This window comes from Apostichopus japonicus, chromosome 8 (assembly GCF_037975245.1).
Source record: "Apostichopus japonicus isolate 1M-3 chromosome 8, ASM3797524v1, whole genome shotgun sequence".
In the NCBI taxonomy this organism is placed as follows: domain Eukaryota; kingdom Metazoa; phylum Echinodermata; class Holothuroidea; order Aspidochirotida; family Stichopodidae; genus Apostichopus; species Apostichopus japonicus.
This window is the reverse complement of record NC_092568.1, coordinates 18,439,461-18,464,539: the sequence shown is the minus strand read 5'-3', so window position 1 is coordinate 18,464,539 and position 25,079 is coordinate 18,439,461. Positions and strand designations below refer to the sequence as shown.

The 25,079-nt window shown below is 37.2% G+C and overlaps 1 protein-coding gene across 1 annotated transcript; it reads right to left on the bottom strand.

Moving 5' to 3' along the window:
• Nucleotides 1-2,247: 2,247 nt before the first annotated feature.
• Nucleotides 2,248-24,177, bottom strand: LOC139970856 (gephyrin-like). Its single transcript, XM_071976898.1, has 18 exons — nucleotides 23,902-24,177; nucleotides 22,486-22,564; nucleotides 20,260-20,317; nucleotides 19,420-19,512; nucleotides 18,800-18,894; nucleotides 17,824-17,890; nucleotides 16,915-17,046; nucleotides 16,101-16,137; nucleotides 15,129-15,251; nucleotides 12,939-13,031; nucleotides 10,843-11,018; nucleotides 9,595-9,653; nucleotides 9,111-9,264; nucleotides 8,442-8,563; nucleotides 7,411-7,572; nucleotides 7,027-7,091; nucleotides 6,548-6,651; nucleotides 2,248-5,961 (listed from the first exon to the last, which is right to left on the bottom strand). The coding sequence occupies exons 1-18, from the start codon at nucleotides 23,999-24,001 to the stop codon at nucleotides 5,734-5,736; spliced, it is 1,947 nt and encodes a 648-aa protein (XP_071832999.1). The 5' UTR covers nucleotides 24,002-24,177; the 3' UTR covers nucleotides 2,248-5,733.
• Between the last annotated feature and the right edge of the window lie 902 nt (nucleotides 24,178-25,079).

Sequence of the window (25,079 nt, the reverse complement as noted above, 5' to 3'; positions counted from 1 at the left end):
AAGTTGAAAACGTCGAAAATTTCAATTTGAAAATTTGAATGTCGCATTGCTTTCAAGTCGTTAGTGCTTGCTATGCTTGCACTCCTAATTTGAAATTAGGCTACTTTCAGTATTTTAGTCATCCAAATCTTTCAATAGTTGATATATTCATAACCTTAACAAGTACGATGGTTCTGAAAGATTTTAATTACAGGATTATTTTAAGGCGAAACTTAATTTTAATATGAGGGTAGACTTTTACCATGACATAAAAGTCTTTTGTTATTCTATTGAGTTGTTACACCATAGACATAAGTAGTCAGCTAAGCCCACTTTAACTGACAAAATAGGACACTTGTTTAACCGGTTTTCGGCATATCAAACTTGACTATAACCTTTAAACAGGGAGTCCCACACCCAATTCCTCGAAGCGGAAGACTAAAAATGCCATAGACAACAAAAATAACAAGTACGGTAATTAATTCATAACATGACATTCATTTCCGAAGAAATATTGCATGTGCTATCTATACCCGTTGATAATTTTTGTCTCATGTGCTTTTCCACCCAATTAATAATTTCTGATTTTAGGGTATATTTTGTTATTCTGCATTCCATTTCCTTGATATATTCAATGATAGCTAGTGATATCTTGTTAAAACGTGATATTTGTCACTAATTTGGTACTGTATAGTTCAGTGATACTTGTGAGGTGTTTTTTCCAAGCTATTTACTTACTTCAGATTGTAATTGAGTTATCCTTTGTCAAGCTATAAACAAAATTACACAACCCTTGTGAACACTGTTGAACTGGACGAGGGTTCAGTTTATATTTATACTCACCGAGTGGACAGCACATGAACGGAGCACTTTGTAACCTATCAAACTGAAAGCTAAGAGATATAATTAAAATGATTTCAACATGTTTAAAAGGGCAAAATAAATCAAACCTTCGTTGAAAACCCCGCAAGGTAGTAGAAAAGAGGGAGAAAAAATGGAGATGATGCATGCATATTAATGCATATGTTGATTTAGCTGTGATAACCAATTAGCAGAAGTTGATTGTTTTAACGCATTGATCACTGCAAAACAGGGATCTTTACCGTTTTCAGAGGGCGCTGTCATACCGTACCTAATATAGAAGTGTCTAGGTTCTGGGTCCAAACAGAGCCGTAAATACGGCTTTGGTTCCTAATGCGTATGATCGATCCTTTTTTAAGTTCTGCAAAAATTTTGTATAACACAGCTGTAACGTTCTCAATCTATGTACTAGTTGTGAAAATATGTTTAAAGAGATCTCGTCTCCAATTAATTACGAGAAGAATCCCAGTTGTATATCGGATTCGAACCCAGGCCTCCGGCTTTATATGCGGACACCCTAACCACTAGGCTATGGACGCTGATTGTATATCCAGAGGTTCGAAACCGGTAAGGAAGGTCGTAAGTCCACCATAGGCGTTTGTCACCAGCATCGAACAATACTAGTTCTGTTTTGGTGACATATTTGCCTTACTCTAAAGATCAAACATGAAGCTAACCAACTCGAAATCATTTGTGATTCCCAAGGCCGGATCTCGGAAGAGATACTTTGAAATGACTTTTGTTAATGAAATGGAGGTACAGTAAACGACCTACAGTGGAATTACGACCTTCCTTAAAAATTTAAAACTAACTTAGTTTATCTTTAATCTTTCAGTTTAGCCTAGCAGATTGGTTTAAAAATCAATGTAAGTCTTCGATTGTAGAAGTTCAACATATTTCTAATATAAAATATAGCTAATTATCACCACAAAAAGGAATTGTTTTCCTTAATTAATCTTCAGGCACTTCGATTGCCACTACACGCCAGCCCCCAACCCCCTCCCCACCCCACCCCTCACCATCCCCTTCCTGCATAATTGATCATGGGACCCTGGGCCGTAACCCTTAAAACCCTCCTATAAGGCCTGACCACTACACTTGGACAATTAGAACGAGCAAGCACCAGAACAAAATGTGGGCCAAGCAGTCACTATATAGCGTTGCAATTATTTTCATAATATCATACTGCCAGTTTTGTAGTTAATTTTATTATCATGCATCACGATATTTGTCTTCTTGTAATAAACTAACATTTATGTATCCGTGTTAGGTGTCATCATCATAGCTCAGAATGCCAGTTGTGTTACTAATTTGTTTTTATTCAGAACGAACACATAACAAAAGAGTTTCAAAGAAACAAATAAGTACGGTAAATTTACAAAAAGAATGACAATGAATGACAACAGCTATAGTTCTATATTGTTCAATATCAATGACTGTATTCAAGGCCGTGTTTTTAATTATACGGTCAAGTGTACGAGGAGAGCACCAAGAATCAAGCTCACACATCCAATTTAAATTAATGATTCTATTAATAACCAGAACGGAAACTAAAGATGTCCTTTCAATAATCAATGACAGATAAGCATTATTCTTCTCTCAAAAGACTTGTTTGGCATTTCGGCAACTTTCAACATAATAAACAATCCATGCAGTAAAGGTAATTTTCCAAATGCTTTGAAATAGGAACCTTTTACCTTCTACCCTACGTGAAGGAAACGTAAATTATTGAACAATTATTTCTTTATGCATGAAGAATTCTAGAAAAGTCAAAATAAGACTTCAGTTCCATCATTATTATTTATGAATTTTTGTTCTTGAAGGCACAGTCTTTATCTGTTAGTATTTCATAGTCTCTATGGGAACAAGGGCGTAGGAACCGGGGGGCTGGGGGCGCCAGCCCCCCCCCAGTGAAAAATATGGGGGCGGAAGTATCATTCCGCCCCCCCCCCCCCCGCTTCGCAAGTCAGAAAACCCCTTTTTCATTTCCCAATGAGAAAAAAATCTCATTTGGAGCACCAAATTGCATCTAAGGCCAGGTGAAAATGCAAAATAATATACAAAATGGAGTGGGTGGGTTGAAGTGTGCTATATTGCACCAAATTGCATCTGAGGCCACCTGGAAATGCAAAAAAAATCCAAAGGGGAGGGGGACACCCCCTCCCCTTAGACCCCTCCCCCAGGCCGGCCATCAGTCTTCAGCCCCCCACTCAAAAGTACCTTCCTACGCTACTGTATGGGAATATTTATAGAGACAATGGATAGAAAATTGAAAATAAAATGAGAAGTGTCAATTATTTGAGCTGAAGTAAAGATTGATCCTAACGTATTAAATGTGTCTTCATGGATCATAAAATATGTTAAATTTATCAATTGTAAATCTGTTTAAATCAGATTGGTTAATGATGCTGATGCAAACACAGATATTATTACGGCTTAAAACAAGTACAGCAGTTTGTATTGACTCGGTGATACACACATCTAGTTACAATAAATACACTATACAGCTGATCCAAATAGTGTATCCTTTATGTCTGAACTTTCTCTGCCTCGTAGTACCTCTTATCCACAATTTGTTTTTAATGTTTATTTGTACATATGTATGTATGTATTTTAGATCCTCCTGCAAGCAGAAACTCGCAAAGAAGCCTCATTAGCTTATCAAAGCCGCAAGCTGACCGAAGTCAGTCTCTTACAATCATATTTAGCGTCCATGATTATGAATTTGTCATTTGTCAACAACTCTGTAACTGGACGACATACATTAATCTGGGAGTGACTCGAACCGGGGACCTTATGATTGAAAGGCACCGGCGTTATGTTGGTTATGGCGTTATGTTGGTTATGTTGCAAGAGTTACCAAGAAAATCAAAGACTTTGGTAAAATGCATCATATGAACACGATCCTTTAAGATTATGTGATTGTTAACATTGCCAAAGTGATCCTGTTATCAGCAATACCTCTCTTACAATAACATCATGCCATCGTGAGGGAATTCAGGGACACAAATTATTGTTATGACACAGAAGCAAACACCAAATTGAATATCTGAATGACACATTCCTTGCTCTGTTGTTCAAATTTAACAAAGGTTCTTGTCCTGTCTTGAGGGGGGCTTCAGGTGTAAAAGAGAAAAGTGATGCAAGTGAGTTAAGACGTCTATATTAAATCTCTCAACACACAATGCAATATATTCACTTTACAAGCCATCAGGAGTAGTGGTATATGAAATAAATTAATCATTACGAATATATACTATGGATTATCCTATATTTATCAAATGTTTGCATTTTTTGTTTTCTCAAGGATACCATGAAAGCACTCTGGAAGACATCTAACAGCTGTATCGCTTATTCTCCTGGGCAGCAAATTTGTGAACGATAATAACACGATATAATAGAACAATAATAAACAGAGTTGTAATATTTCAATTTATAAGTATTAACTGTACTAGTTGTGTCAAAATATGAATTAATACAAAAAGGATTGCTCCTGCATACTCTCCATGGACCCATTATAGAGGAAATATCTGTCCCTGCTATTGCATGATATAGAATGGCATAGGAGGTAAGCATTTCACATCATTTATATTAGCAGTGATGTAGCCACCCTGAATCAGCATACATCGACAGCCGGTCTTACTGACCTGCACCAATCAGAAATAGATACCATTCCAAATAGCACTCGCTTATTGCCAAAAACCACTACTGACGGTATTATTGGAAGGGGACAAAGTCTGCACAAACCAACATAACAGCCGGCCTTACTGACCTGCACCAATCAGAAGTAGATACACTTCCAAGTAGCACTCGCTTATTGCCAAAACCACTACATACGGTATTATCGGAAGGGGAACAAATTGACATAAAGTGTCAGTCTTACTGACCTGAACCAATCAGAAGATACCATTCCGATAAGCAATCTCTAATATGACATAAATCAGTTTTAATGACACTCTTTCTCTTAACTGACAGCCAGTCTTAGTGACCCTACCACAATCAGGAGTAGATACCATTCTAGCCACTAGCAATCGCTTATTCCCACCACCAGTACTTATGGTGTATCAGTTGGAGAAAAAGTTCTAGGCATTTCAACATACAAACCAATAAAAGCTACAGCACTGATAAAAAATGAGAGTTATGGAATGTTGCTTTGGAATGCTTTGCCGGATTCAATACGTACCTGCGCAAGCCTTGCCAGTTTTAAAACATTGCTGAAAACAGATTAGTTTAGAATTGCCTTTGATGTTTGAACTGTACAGTATTTTTGTATTACCATAGCTTTAATGTATTTTTCTATCCTATTATAGGTTGAATGGGTGTATACCTTTTAGGCGATATTTTTCTACTATTTGCTTTTGAATGTTTCCTGTATTTTCAATGTTTCCTGTATATTAATTGTTTCAATTCCTGTAAAGCGCTTCGAGTAGCGTTGCTGATGAACGCGCTATAAGTACTATTTTACTATTTTTATTATTTATTATTATTAAACTAGCTATTTTCCTGATATACAAGGATTTTTGAATACACAATATCTGAAAGATGGAGAAACAAAAAGGAAGTCAGGATATTTACAATACTGACCAAAGCTCCCATGATTTGCATAAAGTACCATCTTGCTGCTGATTGGTAACGAGTCATTTCTGTTTTGCATATAATCAAGCTATTTCTAAGTAGTTTTTCCGACTTAAATGTCGATTCATTTACCTCCATGGGGGGAAAAATTTACCAAGTTTGTTCAAATCTCCATCCATCTCCAGCCATGATTTGTTAACAAATAGTCTTATAACATAATTGACTACTAAATGGGCCTTATAAACTGCTAGTTTGCTGTCAAACTAATAACTAACACCTGAATGCTTTCACGAAGGACGTATTTCGGTTGTTTTTTTTTCATAATCTGCCGATGAGAATCGCATCTACCACATCATCTGTTCTCAAGATGGAGACTTCTTCTGACCTGGGAGGAAGCTGCAAGAGAGCGTTAGCCTGGCACATACTCAGAAGTCGACAGCTGATCTGCTTTCCTGTCGTCAAAGCCTGAGGTATCTGAGAATCTCCCCAGACGAGCTGGACTCTTTGAAACTCTGGTCTGGAGTCAAGTCTAATATCTGCTGTAAGCTACAAAGGAACAAGACAATTGAGATGAAGATGACAGGACTAAGAGGAAAAGACATAGCTATTTCTGATTTGAAGATAAAGTACATTAACAGATAAATGCAGGAGGTTTTATTCACCATCTGATGAAATTTCATGAGAGACCATAAAACACTGTTAAAAAAACCTGCTGATCTACTGCAAAAGAAGGTGTCTACGGTAAAATATTAATGTTAGAGGGCTGGACGTTTCGATCCCAGCAGGATTTTCTTCAGAGGCTATAAAATGAAATGAAAACAAAGTAAGAACACAAGAAGAGAGAGAGAGAGATAGAGAGACAACTAAGTTGTGAGAGAGATAGATGGATGGACTAGCTGTCACTCCATCTGTCTGTCTGTCTCTCTATATGTCTCTCTTCTCGTGTTCTTTACTTTGTTATTCATCTCAGTTTACAGCCTCAGAAGAAGATCCTGCTAGGATCAAAAACATCAGGCCGATGACAATTCGGGAAAGGATCAGCAATGTTAACAGCGAGGTTGAGTAATATTTACGACAACGATTGATCATTGTTTTCACATGCAATCATGTTTGACAAGATTGAATTGCTTACTTTGGCTTTTATTTTGGTTGGTGATGGTGAAGGGTCTCCCATCAGTTTTCTCAGAGCAGGAAGTACAAAGAGATTAAAGCACACCATGGATGAAACTGGGTTACCTGTAAAATGAGAAAGTGCAACAATAAATCTGAAGACAATGGAATGTTTCAAGCTTTGACAATTGTTTGGTGATTGGAATATCGGATGAAATTAAAAGTGCATTTATAATGAATTCATTTTTATGTTATTGTTGTTGTTATTATTATTATTATTATTATTATTATTTTTATTATTATTATTATTATTATTATAATTATTGCAAGTCAATACATTTAATTACATCGACAACTTTGACAAGTGACAAGAAAAATCAAAACCTATGAAATAGGTTCTGCACAGAGTCATTTTCTTTGCCAAAAAGATCTCAATTTCCTCTAAAACTCGAAAAGTTCGATATAATAATTCAATAATTACAATAAGAACAGCTGACATACCTGGCAAGGCAAAAACTAATTTTTCTCTATTTGATGATGGTATTGTTGCAAATGTTGTTGGTTTTCTGGAAAAAAGGAAATGTAATTCAACATTTGTTTTTTCAACTCTTTCACAGATGAAGATGAAAATGATACCCAGGAACCCAAACAAAGTTGTTTCATTGTATTTATTTATCTGATGTCAAGTGCCACAGTTTGATTTAAGAAAGGGCAGCAAGGAAAATCATGCCTACCTGAAAAGTGAAGATCTCTAGTTTTTAACAATAAATAAACATTAGCATAATACATGAAAAATATGAAAAATTCAATGAAAAGTATAGCAAACGCATCTGCAATTTTCTTTTAGGATCGTGTCATTCAAAAAAAGTTGTCTCTTTGACTGACCCTGGCTTCAGAAGGACCCTCCCAAAATGAAGTTTGGCCTTCAGTTGCACAGTAAGACAATATTTGAGTAAATCTTTCTCTCCCATTGACACTCCTCCTGATGTAACAATGACATCAGCCTCTGAGAGAGCATCACTCAACTTCTTGTGCAAGTCGTCCGTACTGTAAAAAAGACAAGAGAATGAAAAGGCAATGCGTATTATAAAACTCAACCTGACCAGTTTTAAGTCTTATCACAATCATTTGATAATCATACACAGACTAATTGACCCGATCTGTATGGCCATGTAAAAATAAAGAAATTATTGTATTACAAGAATGACCACTTTGATGCAAAGTAGTAGACAACTAGTGAAATGTATTTCTGTCATTTATTTATGTCCTGTATAGTGCAAAGAATCGAGTTACTGCACACTGACAACTCTGTGAATAGAGTGGCAAGCATACACAAACTTACATAGCATCAATGAACATCTTATGCAAGCCATGTGTACAATCTAGTTGCAATGAACGGAGTTACCGAGGTTACCAAACAGACCATTATAGTGTCACAAACATGCACAACCTCCTAACAAAAACGAATTTGGCATCAGTAATGTAAAATGCAAAAGGATCAATTTACTGATTTGCACGACGATTCTTGCACACAAAGAAAATGCCTTTAGCAGTTTTACCAATTTATTTATAAATTGAGTATTAAACATTCATGAGCCTCAAAGTTAAATGCACCCAGTTGGGACAATTCTTTTTCTATACTGTAGTGCCATGTCCCGCTTCAGAGCACTCGTATTGTCAGTACAAGCAGTATGAATATCATGTTTCCATCAGATCAAGGTTAGGAACTGTTTGTACTGTCAATACCAGTGCTTTGAGAGCATGATATTTGGTGTACAGTTGAGAGATGTATTAGCATTAGGAAATTGTCCCAACTGGCTGGTTAATATGGTAGATGTTTGAACCAAACAAATGATGCCATAATACTGGATAACACTGAATCTCAGAGGAAGACATTTCAAAAGTTGCAGTCTTACTTGTCTATTGCTATACCCATATCGACAAATGGGATACGGTGTTCTTTAAGTGCCATCATCAACATTGTCCGATTGCTGTCAAAGATGTGGCCTTCTTCGAGGGTGCCGTGGGGGTCACTCAACTGGAGGGAGGACCAAGAAACGAGCAAAATGTTAGCATCCTGACTAACAAGCAGATTACATGCAACGTCTTTCTAAAATGATAGCACTTACGACATGAAATAGTTTTATACAACAAAATGATTCATAACAAAGTCCATGAAGAGCTAAAACCTTATATTAAGTATTTAAACTATTTTTGGGATGTTGGGATCTTACAACAGTCCATGGTCCACGTCAGCTATGAAACATCCCTCCTCTAATGAAAACCGGTGAAAACTCTTGAAACTGTTGACTTTCATTCATGCGTCTGATTCGACTGTACACATGAACACTATAAACCTTGTCTGATTCGACTGTACATGAACACTTACCTCATCTGATTCGACTGTACATGAACACTTACCTCATCTGATTCGACTGTACATGAACACTTACCTCTCTGATTCGACTGTACATGAACACTTACCTCATCTGGTTCGACTGTACATGAACACTTACCTCATCTGATTCGACTGTACATGAACACTAACTTCGTCTGATTCGACTGTACTGTACATGAACACTTACCTCGTTACCGGTGGAGAGCACAGCGACCGTTGGTACTCTGTAAACGTTGATCTGTGTGACACCGACAGAGGCTAAAAGGCCAATCTCAGATGGACCCAATCTTGTTCCTTTCTTCAGAATTGTGTCACCTTTCATAACATCTGAGCCTGCTGGTCTGTAAGCATGGGGGCAAAAACAAAATATCAGTTTCACAGTTTCTATTCCCTCTCCAAAATGTGGGTTTACAAAATACTACCACACTACTGTGTACTGTAAATGCAGCTTAATCCATTGAATATAAAGAGAATCATAGTTTAAGCTAGTCCTAAGTTCAAAGTTATTTCAAGCATTTAAGTGGAGACAATACTCCTGCTTTGGAAACGATTTATACACGCCAGAAATTTTGTTCTTGTCTGATGTAATGACAACTGCTTCGTTACAATTCCATCTACAAACTAACCACAAATTCAAAAAGAGAACACATCAAATTGGGTGGGCTACCTACCTGATATCTTGACCAGCTTTGGCAGAGGTCAGGATCTTGACTTCCAATTCTTCTGCTCCCTTTAAAAAAAAAAACACAGAATTTGGTTGAACAGATAAGCTCAAGTTTGGAATGGGACCTTTGTTGTGTGGAGTCAGTTTGTTAGTTTCTTCCTTTGCAGGACTACTTTATGTGTATAAAAAATATAACTCATGCTCAAGTGTGTTATTAGACACTAAAAATCAAAGACCAGCCAGTTGCCATGACTACAAGTACATCTGTCTGCTTTTTCACTGTGAGGGTGTATCAAAAGAAAAACGATGAATAAAAATCACGATCCCCATTGCATAAGAGAATGCTCGTATGACGACAGATTCATTTAGTGTTCAAATTTTGTGAAACAGTTTTGAAGCCTGTAAACATTAACCTTTATAGAATACTATATTATTGTTTTGTTGTACACAAAAAAACTCTGCTACATCTTTCCACTTAATTGTATACCAATTTGCTATGCTACATACCAGATGAAAAGAAAAAAGATGAATAAAAATCATGATCACCATTGCATAAGAGAATTCTCGTACGACACGACAGATGCATTTAATGTTCAAATTTTGTGAAACAGTTTTGAAGCCTGTAAACATTAACCTTTATAGCGTACTATATTATCGTTCTGTTGTACAAAAGAACTCTGCTACATCTTTCCACTTAACTGTATACCAATTTGATATGCTACATACCAGATGATTTATTCCCTGTGTATAATGATATGTATACTAAGGCAACAATACAAGAACCGAGTCAAAAATAGTGCTAAGAGTGAAAAAATAGTAGTATGCAAAGACCATAGGGGTAGGAGCCCAATTTGATTTGGGGGGCTGTAATGACTTGCCCGAAAAATATAACAAAAATTTTCCGCGCCCTCCGCACGCATTCGACGTGTTATTTTGCATATCATATAGGCATGCATCGGTTATTACATCGCATGCCAATAACATACAATCATTTTCCGCAATATTACCCTTCCATATTGGTTAGAATTATTGGGGAAGTCGTTACAATAATAATGATAATAATATCAGTTTAACCATTGAAAAACACATTGCAAAATATATTGTCTTTCAGTATGTGCCCGAAAAATTCTCAGCATATTGCCCGAATTTCTCCAAAATATTTGGTTGGGGGGCTGCAGCCTCCCCAGCCCCCCACCCTCGCCTCCTACGCCTATGGCAAAGACGATCATTACAAAAATATGCACGATGTACCTACTTCCTCAGTTGCAGCTAACAGCTCTGTGTCCTCTACTTGCACTACGGCATCTGCTCCTGTAGGGACCATGGCACCAGTTGTGATTCGGACCACAGACCCAGACCGGACCGGGGCTGGCTGGGATTGACCAGCAGTGCTGCTACTGACAACACGACGGGGGCCAGGACCATCCGATGCTGTGGCACAATTAATTGTCAGCAAAGAGTTTACGACTACACTGTGCAGTGAACTGTCATGAATACATGTATGGAGATAATCGCGATCTTATCCATTGCAAATACCCAAGGCTCTCATAAGAGGGGTTACCGTTTCCGTATGACTTGAAACACTTGTTTGCATCTCCACTTTCCAATTAATGAGATTTTACTTCAACTTATACTGAGATTGAGGTTCCTCTTTCTTTCTTTTCTTTTTCTTCCTTTCTTTTTTTTCTTCTCTTTTTCTTAGTTCTTTTTCTTAATTCTTTTTTTTTTGTAAGTTATTTGTGTACTCTATGTACAGGGAGTGTAACACTAGATAAGCCCAAAAGGGTTTCCTGATACACTTCCTTTCTCATTCCATAACTCTCTGTATTCGCTACATTTGTTGTATATATGTTGTGAAAAAAACAAATAAAATAAACGAAATAAACTCTCCAATGTAAACCCTACAACGTTGCAGGGTTACATTGGAGAGTTACACTAATTTTAGTGTTAATTATTGTGGAGCATGTTGTTGGCGACACTGGTCTCACATTAGGCTAATACATTATAAATTGAACTAAGCAAATACAGACATCACACACACACACACATTCACTCAAAACTATTCCAGGGAGAGATAAGGCTGTATCTATTGGGAAGAAGATACAGTTGCAAAACAGAGAAGTTCATGATATTCAGACCTCCCTGACAATTTGGAATCTTCATTCTATATACTATGTGGAAAGCAATATTGGACAAAAATGGATGTCAATTCTAAAAACAGGTGGGCATATAAACAGCTTTGGACCTAGGCAAAAAGATTTTATTGGCTAAAAGAAACATACAGTGGGGAAACATGGTATAAGACCCTTGTGGATATTGCCAATGTTTTGAAGGATTTTAATAATACATATTTATTATGCTAAAATTTGGTGGTCTGGTTTGGAATGACTTCTAAATATACAATCCACACCTAATAGTAGCCACTTCTTCAAGTTTAATGCAAAGAGAGATATCTGCCTTTGCAAGATTTTTCAGAGATGAAGGGAGAAAAATGCAATTATTATTTTACATTTTCTCATACAATAAATATCTATTAACGTTTACAGTTTGAGCTTTTATTCACTGAGCAATCAATTTTCCGTCTGTGGTTTTAGTTGGTACTTGTGCTGAATTTCATTATAGGTCTCCAAATGCATGCTATAAGTGTTAAGAATGAAAAGTTCATTTTCTTTTCAAGCCTAGCCAAACCAAAAATTGTTTATACCTAACTGTTCATGTGTGTCCTTTGCAAATTTATTTTTGTACAAAAGTGATTAAACTTCTTTTCTACTATAGAAAACAATAGGTTTCAACAAAACAAACAAACAAAAACAGGTATTTTTCATGTCTAACAAAAGACACAACTCAGAACTACTCCAAACAGTTACGTTGACATAATTTGTTCTTATTTCTAGAATTCTCATTGTAGATTGAACATTTCAATCTGGTAAATAATGAATATTCAAATATACGTACATATACATTATGCTGATTGGCTGATTGGTTATAGAAGTCTGCATGGGCATTGGGCAACAGCATACATCAATGATAGCCACAATACACATTGACCTTCTAACTTTACCCGCATGCAACTTGTGGAAGGTTTGGAGATAAGGAAGAATGCTTGACAAGTTTGTTCACCTTGCAATTTCTTATATATACAGAATGGAGTATCCCTAATTTACATATGCAGAACTTGCATGGTTTTCAATTGGAAACAACAAACTCACGTTTACAATTGGTGTGGGCTGTCTTTAGTAACATACTACATTAGATACAATAGATGCATGACACATAAAGACACAAGAACAACAACAACAACAACAACAAATCTTTTAGTTCAAATGTTTTCTTTGACAAAAGTGTACTCACAGAGGACTGCATAACCATCTTTAATGGATGCTCTAAACGGCGGGATGGAAACTTTAGCTGTGATATCTTCCGACAGAATTCGTCCGAGAGAGTCTGTTGAGTTGGAGAAAAATTGAGGAACTGTCATATAAGGGTGCATAGATGCCTACAGTGGACATGATATCTTCCTCTCTACAACTCTCAGACCCCTCATCACAACATTGGTGCCCATAGTCCAACAGAATAGGGTATTGCATATACCTTTTTTATAGAGTGGGAGGCCTACAGTAGGTTTGACTATTGATTTGAGTTTGTAATTTTTCACACATGTGTGATATAGGTAAGGGTAGGGGTTAGGTAAGGGTGTGAATAAAGAATGAACAAAGAGGCTGAGAGCAAACAAGAGATGTGTGTTATGATGCTCTTCTGTACGTACTACTGTATATTATAATCATCAAATCTGTCTGTGATCATTGATACTGTATATAGTGTTAATAACAGAAAGGTGGCGGTATACTACTTCATCTTTACTACATTACAACATGCTTGCTATCTTCCACGTTCATGCCACTGAAATACACACATGTATACTTCAGGGGGAAAATTTATCCAGCGGTATGGCGTGACAAAATCCTATACAAGCCCTAAGATGTATTGTAGTTATTTTTTTACAAAGAAACAATAGTATTTTATAGGAGACAAATTGAGACAAATTTCAGAGCCCTCAGAAAAACTGCTACAAAAATTTGAACACTAAATTATTCCCTGTAATTTATATATGTCCACCACCCAGAAAGTCGACTGAATATGGCACAAAAATGCTACTTTGATGACAAATTCCAGTATATCATACATAATGTGAAGATGTGAGTTCTTTTCTTTAGCTTTTGGCACATTAGATTGTTCCAAACTTAAACCAAATCAAGTGTAAAAATTAAAAATTGGTACTGAAGGTGAATAACTAGAGCACCAATGGTGCAGAAGCTCATACCTTTTCGAGCTTAAAAATGTAGGGCCCACAAAACCAATTTTGGGCCCGTGAGGGATACCCCCCCCCCCTCCATTAGCAGAATCCTGGCCACACCACTGGCTATAATTCCTATTTTCCCCTTTAAATCCTATTTTACCCACTCTCTTAAACGATACCACTGACCTACCCTATTAAACTTTCTCCCCTCTACCTCAGCAGACATAACAAGCACTCCCTACAAGGCATAACTTCACAAGCTGCCTACATACCTCAGGCTCAAAGACTTCTAAGAATTGGCAAGTGCTGATTGGCTATAGGGCTCTCATGCTTACAGTTCAACAGTTAATAACAACTCCCAGTCCTGCTTTAATTCCACTAACAGCCTCTGCAGAGCTTAACCACAAATGTAAACAAACACTGCAGACACTGGGAGACAAATTAAAGGAGCTTTGGCAAAAAGTGAAGGCTCAGATTTTTTTAAACAATGGGGATTAATTGTAATTAATTAACTTTTGACCAAAATTTTTTAGGCATCACCTTATTCATACACAATCCAACAATCATCAGTTCAACTTTGAATATGATCCATCAAAATCTTGAGAAGATTGAGATATTTGAAAATATTACAAAGAATGACCCCCGATGACCCCCTAAATGACCTTTGACCTCAATTTTCCGAACACCCCTCGTAACTCTCATCCCGAGGAACATTGTGACCAAGTTACATTATAATTGGCCATACACTGTACGAACAGGAGCTTTGAAAATATAGGGCCGCGGCCCGGGCCACAAAAGACCCCTAGTTGATCTTTGATCTCAAATTCATGAACACCCTGAAGGTAAAACTACCATAGTACTATCGTGACAAACCCTCAACATTGTACCATGGAATCTGTAGGAGAAGAAGCATTTTGCGTATTTCCACAAAATGGCCCATTACGGCCCACAGGTGACCTTTGACCCCAAATTTTGGATCATCTCTGATGGACCTATACCTAATGGTCCTTGTGTCCAAGTTTCATGAAATTCCATCAAACACTGTGCGAGTGGGAGCGGTTTTACCAATTGTTGACGGATAGAGTGATAGAGTGATAGAATGATAGAGTGATAGAGTGATAGAGTGATAGACGCCGCATTGTAACAATAGCTCACACCAGCATGCTGGTATGAGCTAAAAACTAAATGAAATAAAACAATAATCTCAAAAGAGCTTGACGAGTAATATATAAGAAACAGACTACCTTCGATAGGAATGGTCTCAACTGGAAGGCACTTGGAATGTTCCATTACTGTTCGGACTGCTTCATCAAAGTTTATAAGAGGGTACTGAGACTTCCTGGGTCTTCGTGCAACCTTGCCTATATCTGAGGAAGGTTTAGAAAAAAACAAACAGAAATGTCAAATTAACAAAGCCCTTTCTTCAATAAAAGTGTTTCGTCAGACGGAGTACAAAAAAAAAACGTATTCTTGACGAACGCATCTGTACGAAAGTTCATCTACATGAAAAAAAAACAATCTAATAACCTACTGTAATAACTGATATTTAAAGAAATGATAATTGCCTCTTGATGATGAAAACATAATGCTTTACAATCATCTGCTACAAGGAAAGAAAACAGTCCATTTCAAAAATCTGAACGGCGATAAAAATGAATGGAATAAAATTGAGCAAAGACCCCTCTCTGTAAATCCCTTTAGGAGCTGAAAACAGTTTCAGAAGCAGCAACTCATCTATCCCTACATGTTTTGTGTATTTTTGCAAAGATAGCAACAACATTTGAAAGGAAAAGGTTTTTTTTTTTTAATGAATAGTTACTGCAAACCGAAAGTACATGTAGAGCTTAGCTACTGGAAGTGATGAGGACCAAAAGAGATGGAAAGTGGGCGTTTAATGAAATATCACATTTCACGACAGTTAAAGCTATTGAAAATGCAGTCAACCTAAAAGGAACCACATATGTTCAGGGATGAGCCTAGGGTAAAATAAATCATGGAACTTTGCAAAAATTGCGTTATAGGCTCCAGTTTGCATATGCTACAGTGTGTTAGGATAATAGCTTTTGTCCCCAAGGTAGAAAAGAAATCACGGATATTCCGCGAATTCGCGAAAAAAGCTCATGTCTGATAATTTATGTTGATTAATGAATAGATAATAATACTGTAATATGATTGACAAACAACATTCGCCAATGATTAAAACAAATTCGGCATACCAGTGAAAGTTGAAACTGCTTCATTTGCGGTGCAGACCTGGCAAAGGCAATATACAAAAAAGACAACACAGACAATAAATGGTATATCTTGGGTAAGTATATGAATTACTAACAAAAACCAAAGAAGGAAGATGTCAGCTTTAAAAAATGCAATTAAGTTTGTACTCACTTAAATTTAAAACTTTGGTAGGTCACTAAAGAGCATGTCGACACGTGTTTGATATCCGCACCAAATAACGACATCATAAGGTTAGTTTAAAAATCCATATTTCCTATTCACTCATCATAAAATGTTGATATTAATAATGAGAGATTTTATTTCTTATTATGTAGCACACTGGAAGCATCAAAACAAAATATTCTTATAGTTTGTGGGTCACTGCAAGTTTCTTGTCGTTTAAGGAAACTCCACAAAATAGTAATTAACACACTTTTCTCATGGAATTATATGATTTCAATTTTTGTATTTATATATTTTTTTTGCAAATCATCTATTTTAAGGTAATAATATTTCATGCTTCAGGCAGAATTATGTTAACAAGAGTGTTACTGTACTATAACATTATACAAATACCATTAATGTGTAAATGACAATACTTCTCTACCTCTAAAATTTCAGGTCTCATCATTTGGAGATACTTTGAAAGAAAGAAAAGTTGCATCAACCAATAACCACCCTAACCACAGAATAACCAAACTTTACTTCTCTCCATTTCTACTAGTTCTTAGTAAATCTCTATCAGTTTCTTGCTCTTCTTTTCTAATATCTTTCTCTCATATTTGAGATTCTTCGACTCGCAATTTATTTACTCACGTGGTCGTGTGTGTGAGCTGGTGTTGATTCTTTGTCTTGCATCTTGGAGTGTACAGCGTTCACGGCAGTCTTGTTCTCTCGTAGATGATTGACAGCGTGCTTCAACCACGGTTTAACAATCAGGAAATTTTCCTGTTCAACAAAAACAGGTATTGTAAAATCTTGTACAACTGCACAAAAATATGAGCACAGCAATATGAAGTTTGTTCGTGTATGTTTGCATAGCATTTAAAAAAGAAATTCTTCTTTTATTTTGTGATTTCTCTCTGTTCTACTAGAAATTTGTGTGTGCTTTGCATATAGTTCTAGCAGACCTACAGACAGGATATAGGTGGATGGAGGTTGATATCTCCTGGACAATCATACAGAGATGAACATTGTCCAGGGTCTGTATTTGATATGACACACCTACAAATGGAAATACTATATATGCACAATCAAAGATATTACTGTCATGGTTACCTCATTCATAATGCAGTGTTCCACCTAACTGCAAAATCAAAAACTCATTTAATTTTATGAAATACTGTTGTTGACGCATCTTGAGAACTTCCCACATAGCCTCTTATAATATCTTGAACACCGACAATATCAACCATTTAAAATTCAATGATTTTGCGACGAACTACACACAGATTTTGTAGTTAATATATTAAGGGGTATCACTTTACCACAGTTTTCTGCAACCAACTCTGCAGAAAGGAATAAGTTGTTTCCCAAGCCGCATTTAACATAATATTACTAGTCACCTTGTCAAATCCTGATTTCCAGTCTGAGCCAAGGGGGTAAAGCTAAGGGCGACTTTGTTTTGCATGATTAACTATGCCGTGTATAAGCATTGGAATACCATTGCTAGTTTGTAATCGCGACATGACTGGGAAGAAACACCGGGGAGGGGTTTCCACGAACCTGCGATCCTTTCTTACTTCCTGGAAGGTTGATAATTAATGTCTCTTTACGAATACCGCAAGCAGGTCTGCAACATGAGAGGAGAAACAAAATAAATCTAAGCTGATTGTTTTCAACTCAAGATTACAGCCTCCCATAGTCTTGAAGGGGAGATGTTCATGAAAATATAAACATATTTGAATTGCATATTCAAACCTTGCTCCATCACAATCACGAAAATTTTAAACTACTTTTTTATGTCTGATAGGAATTCGCATCATTTAAATAGTGAAATATGAAATTGCTGCAATCCACCTAGAAATTGATCGAGTTTGGAATGAGTAAATTACAAACATTGAATAATTCTGAAATTCATCATGACACTTGGAGCATAAGTCTGGCAAGAGATATATCCTACTTTTTATATTTTAAAATTGCTAGAGTATGTGTTAAGGAATATGTCAACGACTAATGTGTATTTACACATTTATCGTAAGATGATAATCCAAAATGCTTTACTACTAGTTTCAATGAAGTTGAGTATTCGTTTACATATGCAGAACATACAGTACCAATACCTGGTGCATACGTACAGTACCACACTGCTGTGTGGGTGTGTGTGCACTTGTTTTGTATTCTGACCGAGGACTTGAACAAAAGACTTTCAGGTCCTCAGTTGTGATTTCTAGAGAATCACCACGTCCTCGGAAGGATTCTATTGTATGGGGTATTGTTAAGGTAAGGGTACGTGGATTTGAAAAGTGGAAAATACAATGGGGTCCTCGGTCTGAATGTAATACAAACATGTACAGTATGTGCGTTCGTGTGTGTGTTCATGCATATAGGGAGATAGTGGGTAGTGAATACTGGTCAGAAACTTTGGAAACATGATTGTTTTTTTTTTTTTTTTTTTTTTACAAAAATGAAGAAGATGCCTTTATGTTGCCTCTATCTGTTGATGGTAATGATCACACAGATTATAAACTCTAGCACTCACCTGCCAAGCATAGCCAAGGGTGTTATTTGTAAGGATCCTGTCAGCATGGCAGTCGATAATCCATTAGCTTCCTTGTCTATGACAGCCTTTGTTGCCTTGTATGAGAGAAAATAAAAAACTAAAATGTTACAAACAGTACAGGTGTCAAGAGTGATAATAATATCAAAAATGCTTAAAAACCAAGTACAAGTTTGTACAAATAACACACATACTTTAGCCATCTCTCTTAAATACGTAAAGTGAAGAGAATTGGCTATAATTAAAATATGTCCATACGGTTAAAACAATGTACAGATTTAAGAATTCTCTCCAAAGTAGCAAGTGATTAAATGTTAAATCAGTATGAGGAAAATGTTTGCTTCTTTCAAATGAACTATAAATAGTTGATTTCATTCGTTGGTCCCTGATTTGGTGGAATAGTACCTAAATAGCATCCAATATGGCACCACTGAATTTTGTGACAACTCAAATGTTAAGTAAAGCTTCAACATCATTGGGTCTGTTAAATGACTGTTAAATGACGTCATATTCGTTCAGTCTGAGAGAGGCCATGCGATAACGTCTAGGTATTTTCTCCACAGCTGCCATTGCTGTGACTACGATGATGTAGCTCCACTCACCTCTGGTGTGATATCTCGTCTTGCAAACCCAGTGCCTCCTGTAGTCAGGATGATATCCAATGCCAGCTGGTCACTCCAATCAATCAGCACATCCTGTTATAATAATCATAGGGAGTAAACTCATTATCCTTTCAGAGCAACTGTTTTCATTTGGTTGAAAGAATTAAAGAGAACTTCTAACAAAACAACCTAACTCAAAATAAGACTAAAGTAGGAAGCAATCTATCTGAAGCCAAACCACGTAAAATGTAAATAAATAAATAAATAAACAAATAAATAAATAAATAAATTAATCAGACATCAATCCACAAACTTGAGCCAGTTTGCCATGCAGGCTCATATGAAAGGCCTTATAGGCTTGAGTACTGTACCTGCCTACCCTGAACAATGCTTTAATGCTACAGTAGGTACTGTACAGCACCAATTAATGTGATGTTTTCTCTTTGGCCATTGTAGAAATTATTTGAGAAAAGCCTTGCTCTACATTGTCCTCAAACTCATATGTCATAAGTTGCTAATTAAGTATTGTAAGTTTTAAAACATTAGAAGGAATGTGTCATGTGGTAAGTTCTTAGACAATTTTAATACTTCAAAGTGCAATATGCAAATATATATGTAAGAAGATGAAAGAACAGCTAGAGGGGGGAATCTATGGTGGAACTTACAAATATATATCACTTTTGTACCGTTTAAGAAGATCAAAAACTGATCACATCAATCTACAATTAGATTTTACAGTTAATGCATAATATGGTTAGTTATCTGTTGTAATGGGCCACAGTACAAGACATTTAGACCAAATGAGTAACAATCGAGAACTTCGCTTTGCAATAAATTTACCTGGATCTGGTCTTTTTCATCAGGCACTATCTTCATCACCTCCACACTACTGGATGGGCTAGAATAGGAAAAGTTTTTTCTTTTCCATTGTAGTTATGAAATGAATTTCAAGAAAGACATGTGCATCCAAAAACTTATAAATATGATAGACAAATTCTTGCCATACTGTAACTGTCAGTACTAGAAGTTGGCACCACCACAAGTAATTTCATATCAATTGCTATGTATTTGTTAACCAGAAACCAAGATAAGACTTTGCCAAATATTGGTTGAGGCTTTCTAAAAGCCAAACTACACATCATCTTTTCCTGTATTAAAGGGTGTTACTCTCTCCATTACCGTCCCTACCCACCATCCATTTAATGGGAGGTAAAGATCTAACTCATCTCAACAATCATACTGATTAACTACAACATCAATGATGAGTAGACTGAATGCTCTGAAGAATACTATGGATTATCATGCTTTACATGAAAATGGTTTGATACCTTCAAAGAGTGTCAGTTTCATGCATGCACCAAGGTTATACTGAAAGAAGATTCCAATTGAACCAATCACAAGATACCATACTGACAACCAGTGTTCGATTTTTCCGGTATCGCATCGCAAAATGCGATCCAAAACGACAAACTTGCGAGACGTTTCCAAATCAGCATCGCACATTGTGCCGATTTGTGCGATACAAATTCCTAGTCAGATTTGGGAGCAAACACTCAAACCTTAACTTACGAACTGTCGATCACAATGAAGAAGTTATAATTTATTGAGTTTATACTCAATGTACAACTTATTCACTTGACCGTATAGCGAAAAAAAACCTGAAAAAATAATATCCTACCATAGTTAAGTGTAAAGCAAATAGCCTAACCACCTCGGCGGTTACGGATCTCACGTAACTAAAAGGTTCCCTGGCAACGTGCCAAAAAAATGTTAACAAACAGGTGTTACACAGGGGATGGGCTCATAGTTGTTGCGAAGGTACCTGTGCAAATTCGCAGCACATGTACCGTGGTACAGTAGTTGGGCATAGGGTTAAACACTGCAGTTGTAAAAATGTACGCATAATGCACGCTATTCATTGTTAGGCAGTCTAGAAACGGGGCTTTGCTGAACGTTGTTTGTTTCATAATATCGGAAGTTTTGTAAGTTGCACTTTTTAAAGATTGAAAGACAGATTAAATCTCTTTTCATTTTATAACATAATATAGCTACTTTAACTTGTCATTTTAAAATTTTCATCAGTTTCGTGACAATTTAAATAAAAAAAGTTGTCAGTATTTTGCATCCTCAACTGCGAATTTTTTCATCGCCAGACATCGCAAAAAATGACAACAATTTTCGGGGGCTTTCGCCCCCAGGATCCCCACGAGGGGTTCTACCCCATGACCCCACCATAGCCCTAAGACGGGCCCCTGGACACCACGCCTTTATGCTCGCACGTTACGCGTGCTAGGCAGGCGAACACCGGCGGGAAATCGGCAGTGTGTTCGCGGGAAATTGAACAAGGTTTCCAACACTGCTGAACTGTGCAGTTACTGTATGCATCATGTTCAAGGTTTTCACGGAGGCCTTTGAGGAAATGAATGGTTAGTACAGTGTATATATGCTGCACTAATGCTGTGTGTAGGCCAAGGTTCACGAAGGTCATTGGTTATATTTGCGCGCCGTAGACGTGTTTTTAGATGTTACGGAGAGTCAGGTTTCCATGGATATTAATAGAAAATGAATCTGAGTTTAACTGACGCTAAAGAAATGGATCGTCTTGGGCAGATTAACAAATCATTGCAAGTATCAATAAGTACAGGTAGCTCTGCTGTTAAAAAGAAAAGTTCAATATCGGTTTGCTGTTATCGGCAATTAGGCAAAATTTTACCGATACCGATATGCTGCCGATATTGCAAATATCGGCCGATACCGATATTGAAAACGATTATCGTAGCAACACTAGTATAAATAATAATAATAAACAAACATTTTCTAGTTAATACATTAATCGCCAACATTTGGTCCGTTTTGTGGTAATTTCAAAACTGCTATTCATTATTGGGGAACTGCTATGCAACAAAAATATTGTATAGCAATTGTCGAAATTTGTTGCTATGCAATTTTTTGGCCATAAGTCGAACACTGCTGACAACAGCGAGTTTCACCAAATTATGAATGATTGAAAGCCAAGACTAACATTTGCTACATATTATCCATGCACAACACATCTTAAAAACATACCACTCTCCATCTTCAACAAGCGCTTTCAAGTTTGGACCACTCGTATCTTCTGACAAACCTTGAGCACATCGATCGCTCACTGTCAAAAGAGGATGGAAATTTAAAAAGAAAAAAATATCGGATGTAAAATTGCATTCCACATTTCAAATCCCAGCAGTGTGTCAAGAACATTGGACTTAGTTAGCCTGAACAATGAATACAATTCCAGTTTAATCTGTCTCATATCGGGCCTATAACCTTCATTAGGATTTGATTTTAACAGAATCTTTTACGGTGGAGGCAGGCGCGTAGCCAAGGGGGAGGGGGCGAAGGGGGCAGCCGCCCCCCTTGAGCATAATTTTTTTTTTTTTTAATGTTTTTATGATATCGCTAGTATTTTCAAGTGAGAAAATGCTAAGATGCAACTTTCAAGGCCTGGGAAGTGCCATTTCCAGCGATCTGGGAGGCATTCTAAGCCAAAATTTTCTTGTATGCTTCGCGCCAACCATGGTGGCGCTACGCTTAGATAGTTTTCAATGCCAAATGAACAGTTTCGCCCCTCCCTTGGCAAATTCCTGGCTACGCGCCTGGGTGAAGGATAGACAAAGAACTCGAACCCCCCCCCCATTGGTACAAACATGGATACTCGTACATCCCCACCTCCACACACACATTCATAAGAAATGAGAAGAAACTGGAAATTGGCACCCTAAAAGTGAAACCTGGCTATGTTGCATAACATTTTCAAGCCAAATGAAACTCATCGTTTCAAGGGTTATTAGTGTTCCGCATTGTAACCCATGCCATATTTCTTCAACTTTCTCAAGACTTGCATCTAATGGTTGGCAAGTATGTCAACGTTACCCTTAACTCTGTATAATCTATCCAGCTAATGAATGCAGGGTGTTACTGTTACAAAGTGGCTATTCATACGACTAGTTGTAACAATAGTTCCATTTTGCGCATGCGCAGTTGCTATTTTACGACTAGGAGTACTATTTTTACGACCAGGAGTAACAATAATTTCCGGTTAGGGTTAGGTTAAGGGTTAGGTTTAGGGTTAGGGTTGGATTGAGGGTTAGAGTTAGGGTTTGGGTTACCCCTACTTCATGCGCAGATGCTTTATTTACTTTGAATTCGCATGAATTCGCCGATGTCGTAAGAATAGTTTATAAATAATTGTTACAACTAGTCGTAAGAATAGCCACGGCCTTACTGTTAGGCCTAGGTAAGGCTAGTCCGTTAGCTCAATCCTAACGGCAGAGGCAGTTATTTTGTATGCTAGGCTGTACTGTATTTGCGTTGTAATAGTTACATGCACTGGGCTAGGCCTAGCCAAGAGTAGGCCCAGGTCTAACGTCCAACCCACTAATAAAACCATAACATAATACAAACACAGCAAGCGAGTGCACGAGGTTGCTTGCAGCAGCTCTTTACCTGTTAGTATTCCAAATCGGATCTCCTCGTCATTTCTTCCGTCCATCGTTGTCGAAGTCATACGAAATTCATGTATTACAACTCTGCAGCTTTCGCCCATGCACCAGGTCGTGTCATACGTAACGAAACTGCGAAAGCACGTACCACGAACAAACGTTATCTAACCCTGCGTACAGGTCCTTTGTTTTGATCTGAACGACGACTAGCACCGCTTGCAAGTTTCCCAGGGTATCACTCCAGACACAGGGTGGGCTCTAGAGTGTGAAGACTCGCGCAAAAAGAAACGTCTAATGCCGGTAATCTGACCTAGTTTCAAATGAGGTGTAACAGAAGTGTTCGACATCACCATCAATTCCAGAATATATGCACACAGCTTGCTACCTTCGGTAATTAGACACTAGTGTACAGTCAGTACATACAGCTGCGGTCAATACCCACAGCAGTGTACAAACGGTACAGCGATGGACATCTCAGGTCCTGCTAAAGATAACAAGGTATCACGTTTCATTACTGTTTGCATTTTGTAGCTACAAGCAGAAACTTCACTTGCAAGCAACGGAAAGTTAACTTTTTCGGCACGCGGTTTGGGGCGAGTCTTCAATGCCTTTAAGGAAATACAGCCATTATGTTGCCTGAAGAATTTATTTTCTCAACACTATGTCAGCAGTGACTGATCATGTGGGATAAAACTTGCTATCTAGGGCGGAAAAGATCAAACCACTCAATTTGTGAATATTTTTTAGCACTTGCAAATATTCAGAGGAGTCTCCCATTTTTAGGACAAACTCACACTCTCTTGATTGTGTGCTAATTTCTTAATTTTTTATTCCTAAATTACGATCAGAAATGGGCTGTGATATGTTGCTACCTGCATTTAGAACGTGAAGAAAATCAACTTCATTTTTCAGGAATTAATTGAAAAAAGAAATTTGTCATGACCTTTGTGTTTTGTCACAGTAATGCTAGGCGGCAATAACAAATACTATTCCAGAGATGACGTGCTAACACCCCTTCCCCGCTAAATGTGTCTGTTTCTTTTATATCCTTATCTAGTTTACTTGGTTTCTTCACAAAAGTTCTCCCTATTTTCCCCCTAATCTTGGGATATTTTGAAAAAATTGTAAATCTCCATATATTTGTGAGAATGGTCTGTGAACATGATCTGAGTGTGGCTGAAC

What these genes read in the sequence shown, in the direction of transcription:
- LOC139970856 (XM_071976898.1), bottom strand. Translation starts at nt 24,001, where the DNA reads ATGGGCGAAAGCTGCAGAGTTGTAATACATGAATTTCGTATGACTTCG. An exon ending in TGCTCTCCACCGGTAACGAG is followed by an intron (nt 8,564 to 9,110) that starts GTAAGTGTTCAT and finishes TCCTCCCTCCAG; the next exon opens with TTGAGTGACCCCCACGGCAC. An exon ending in ATGGGTATAGCAATAGACAA is followed by an intron (nt 7,573 to 8,441) that starts GTAAGACTGCAA and finishes TCTTTTTTACAG; the next exon opens with TACGGACGACTTGCACAAGA.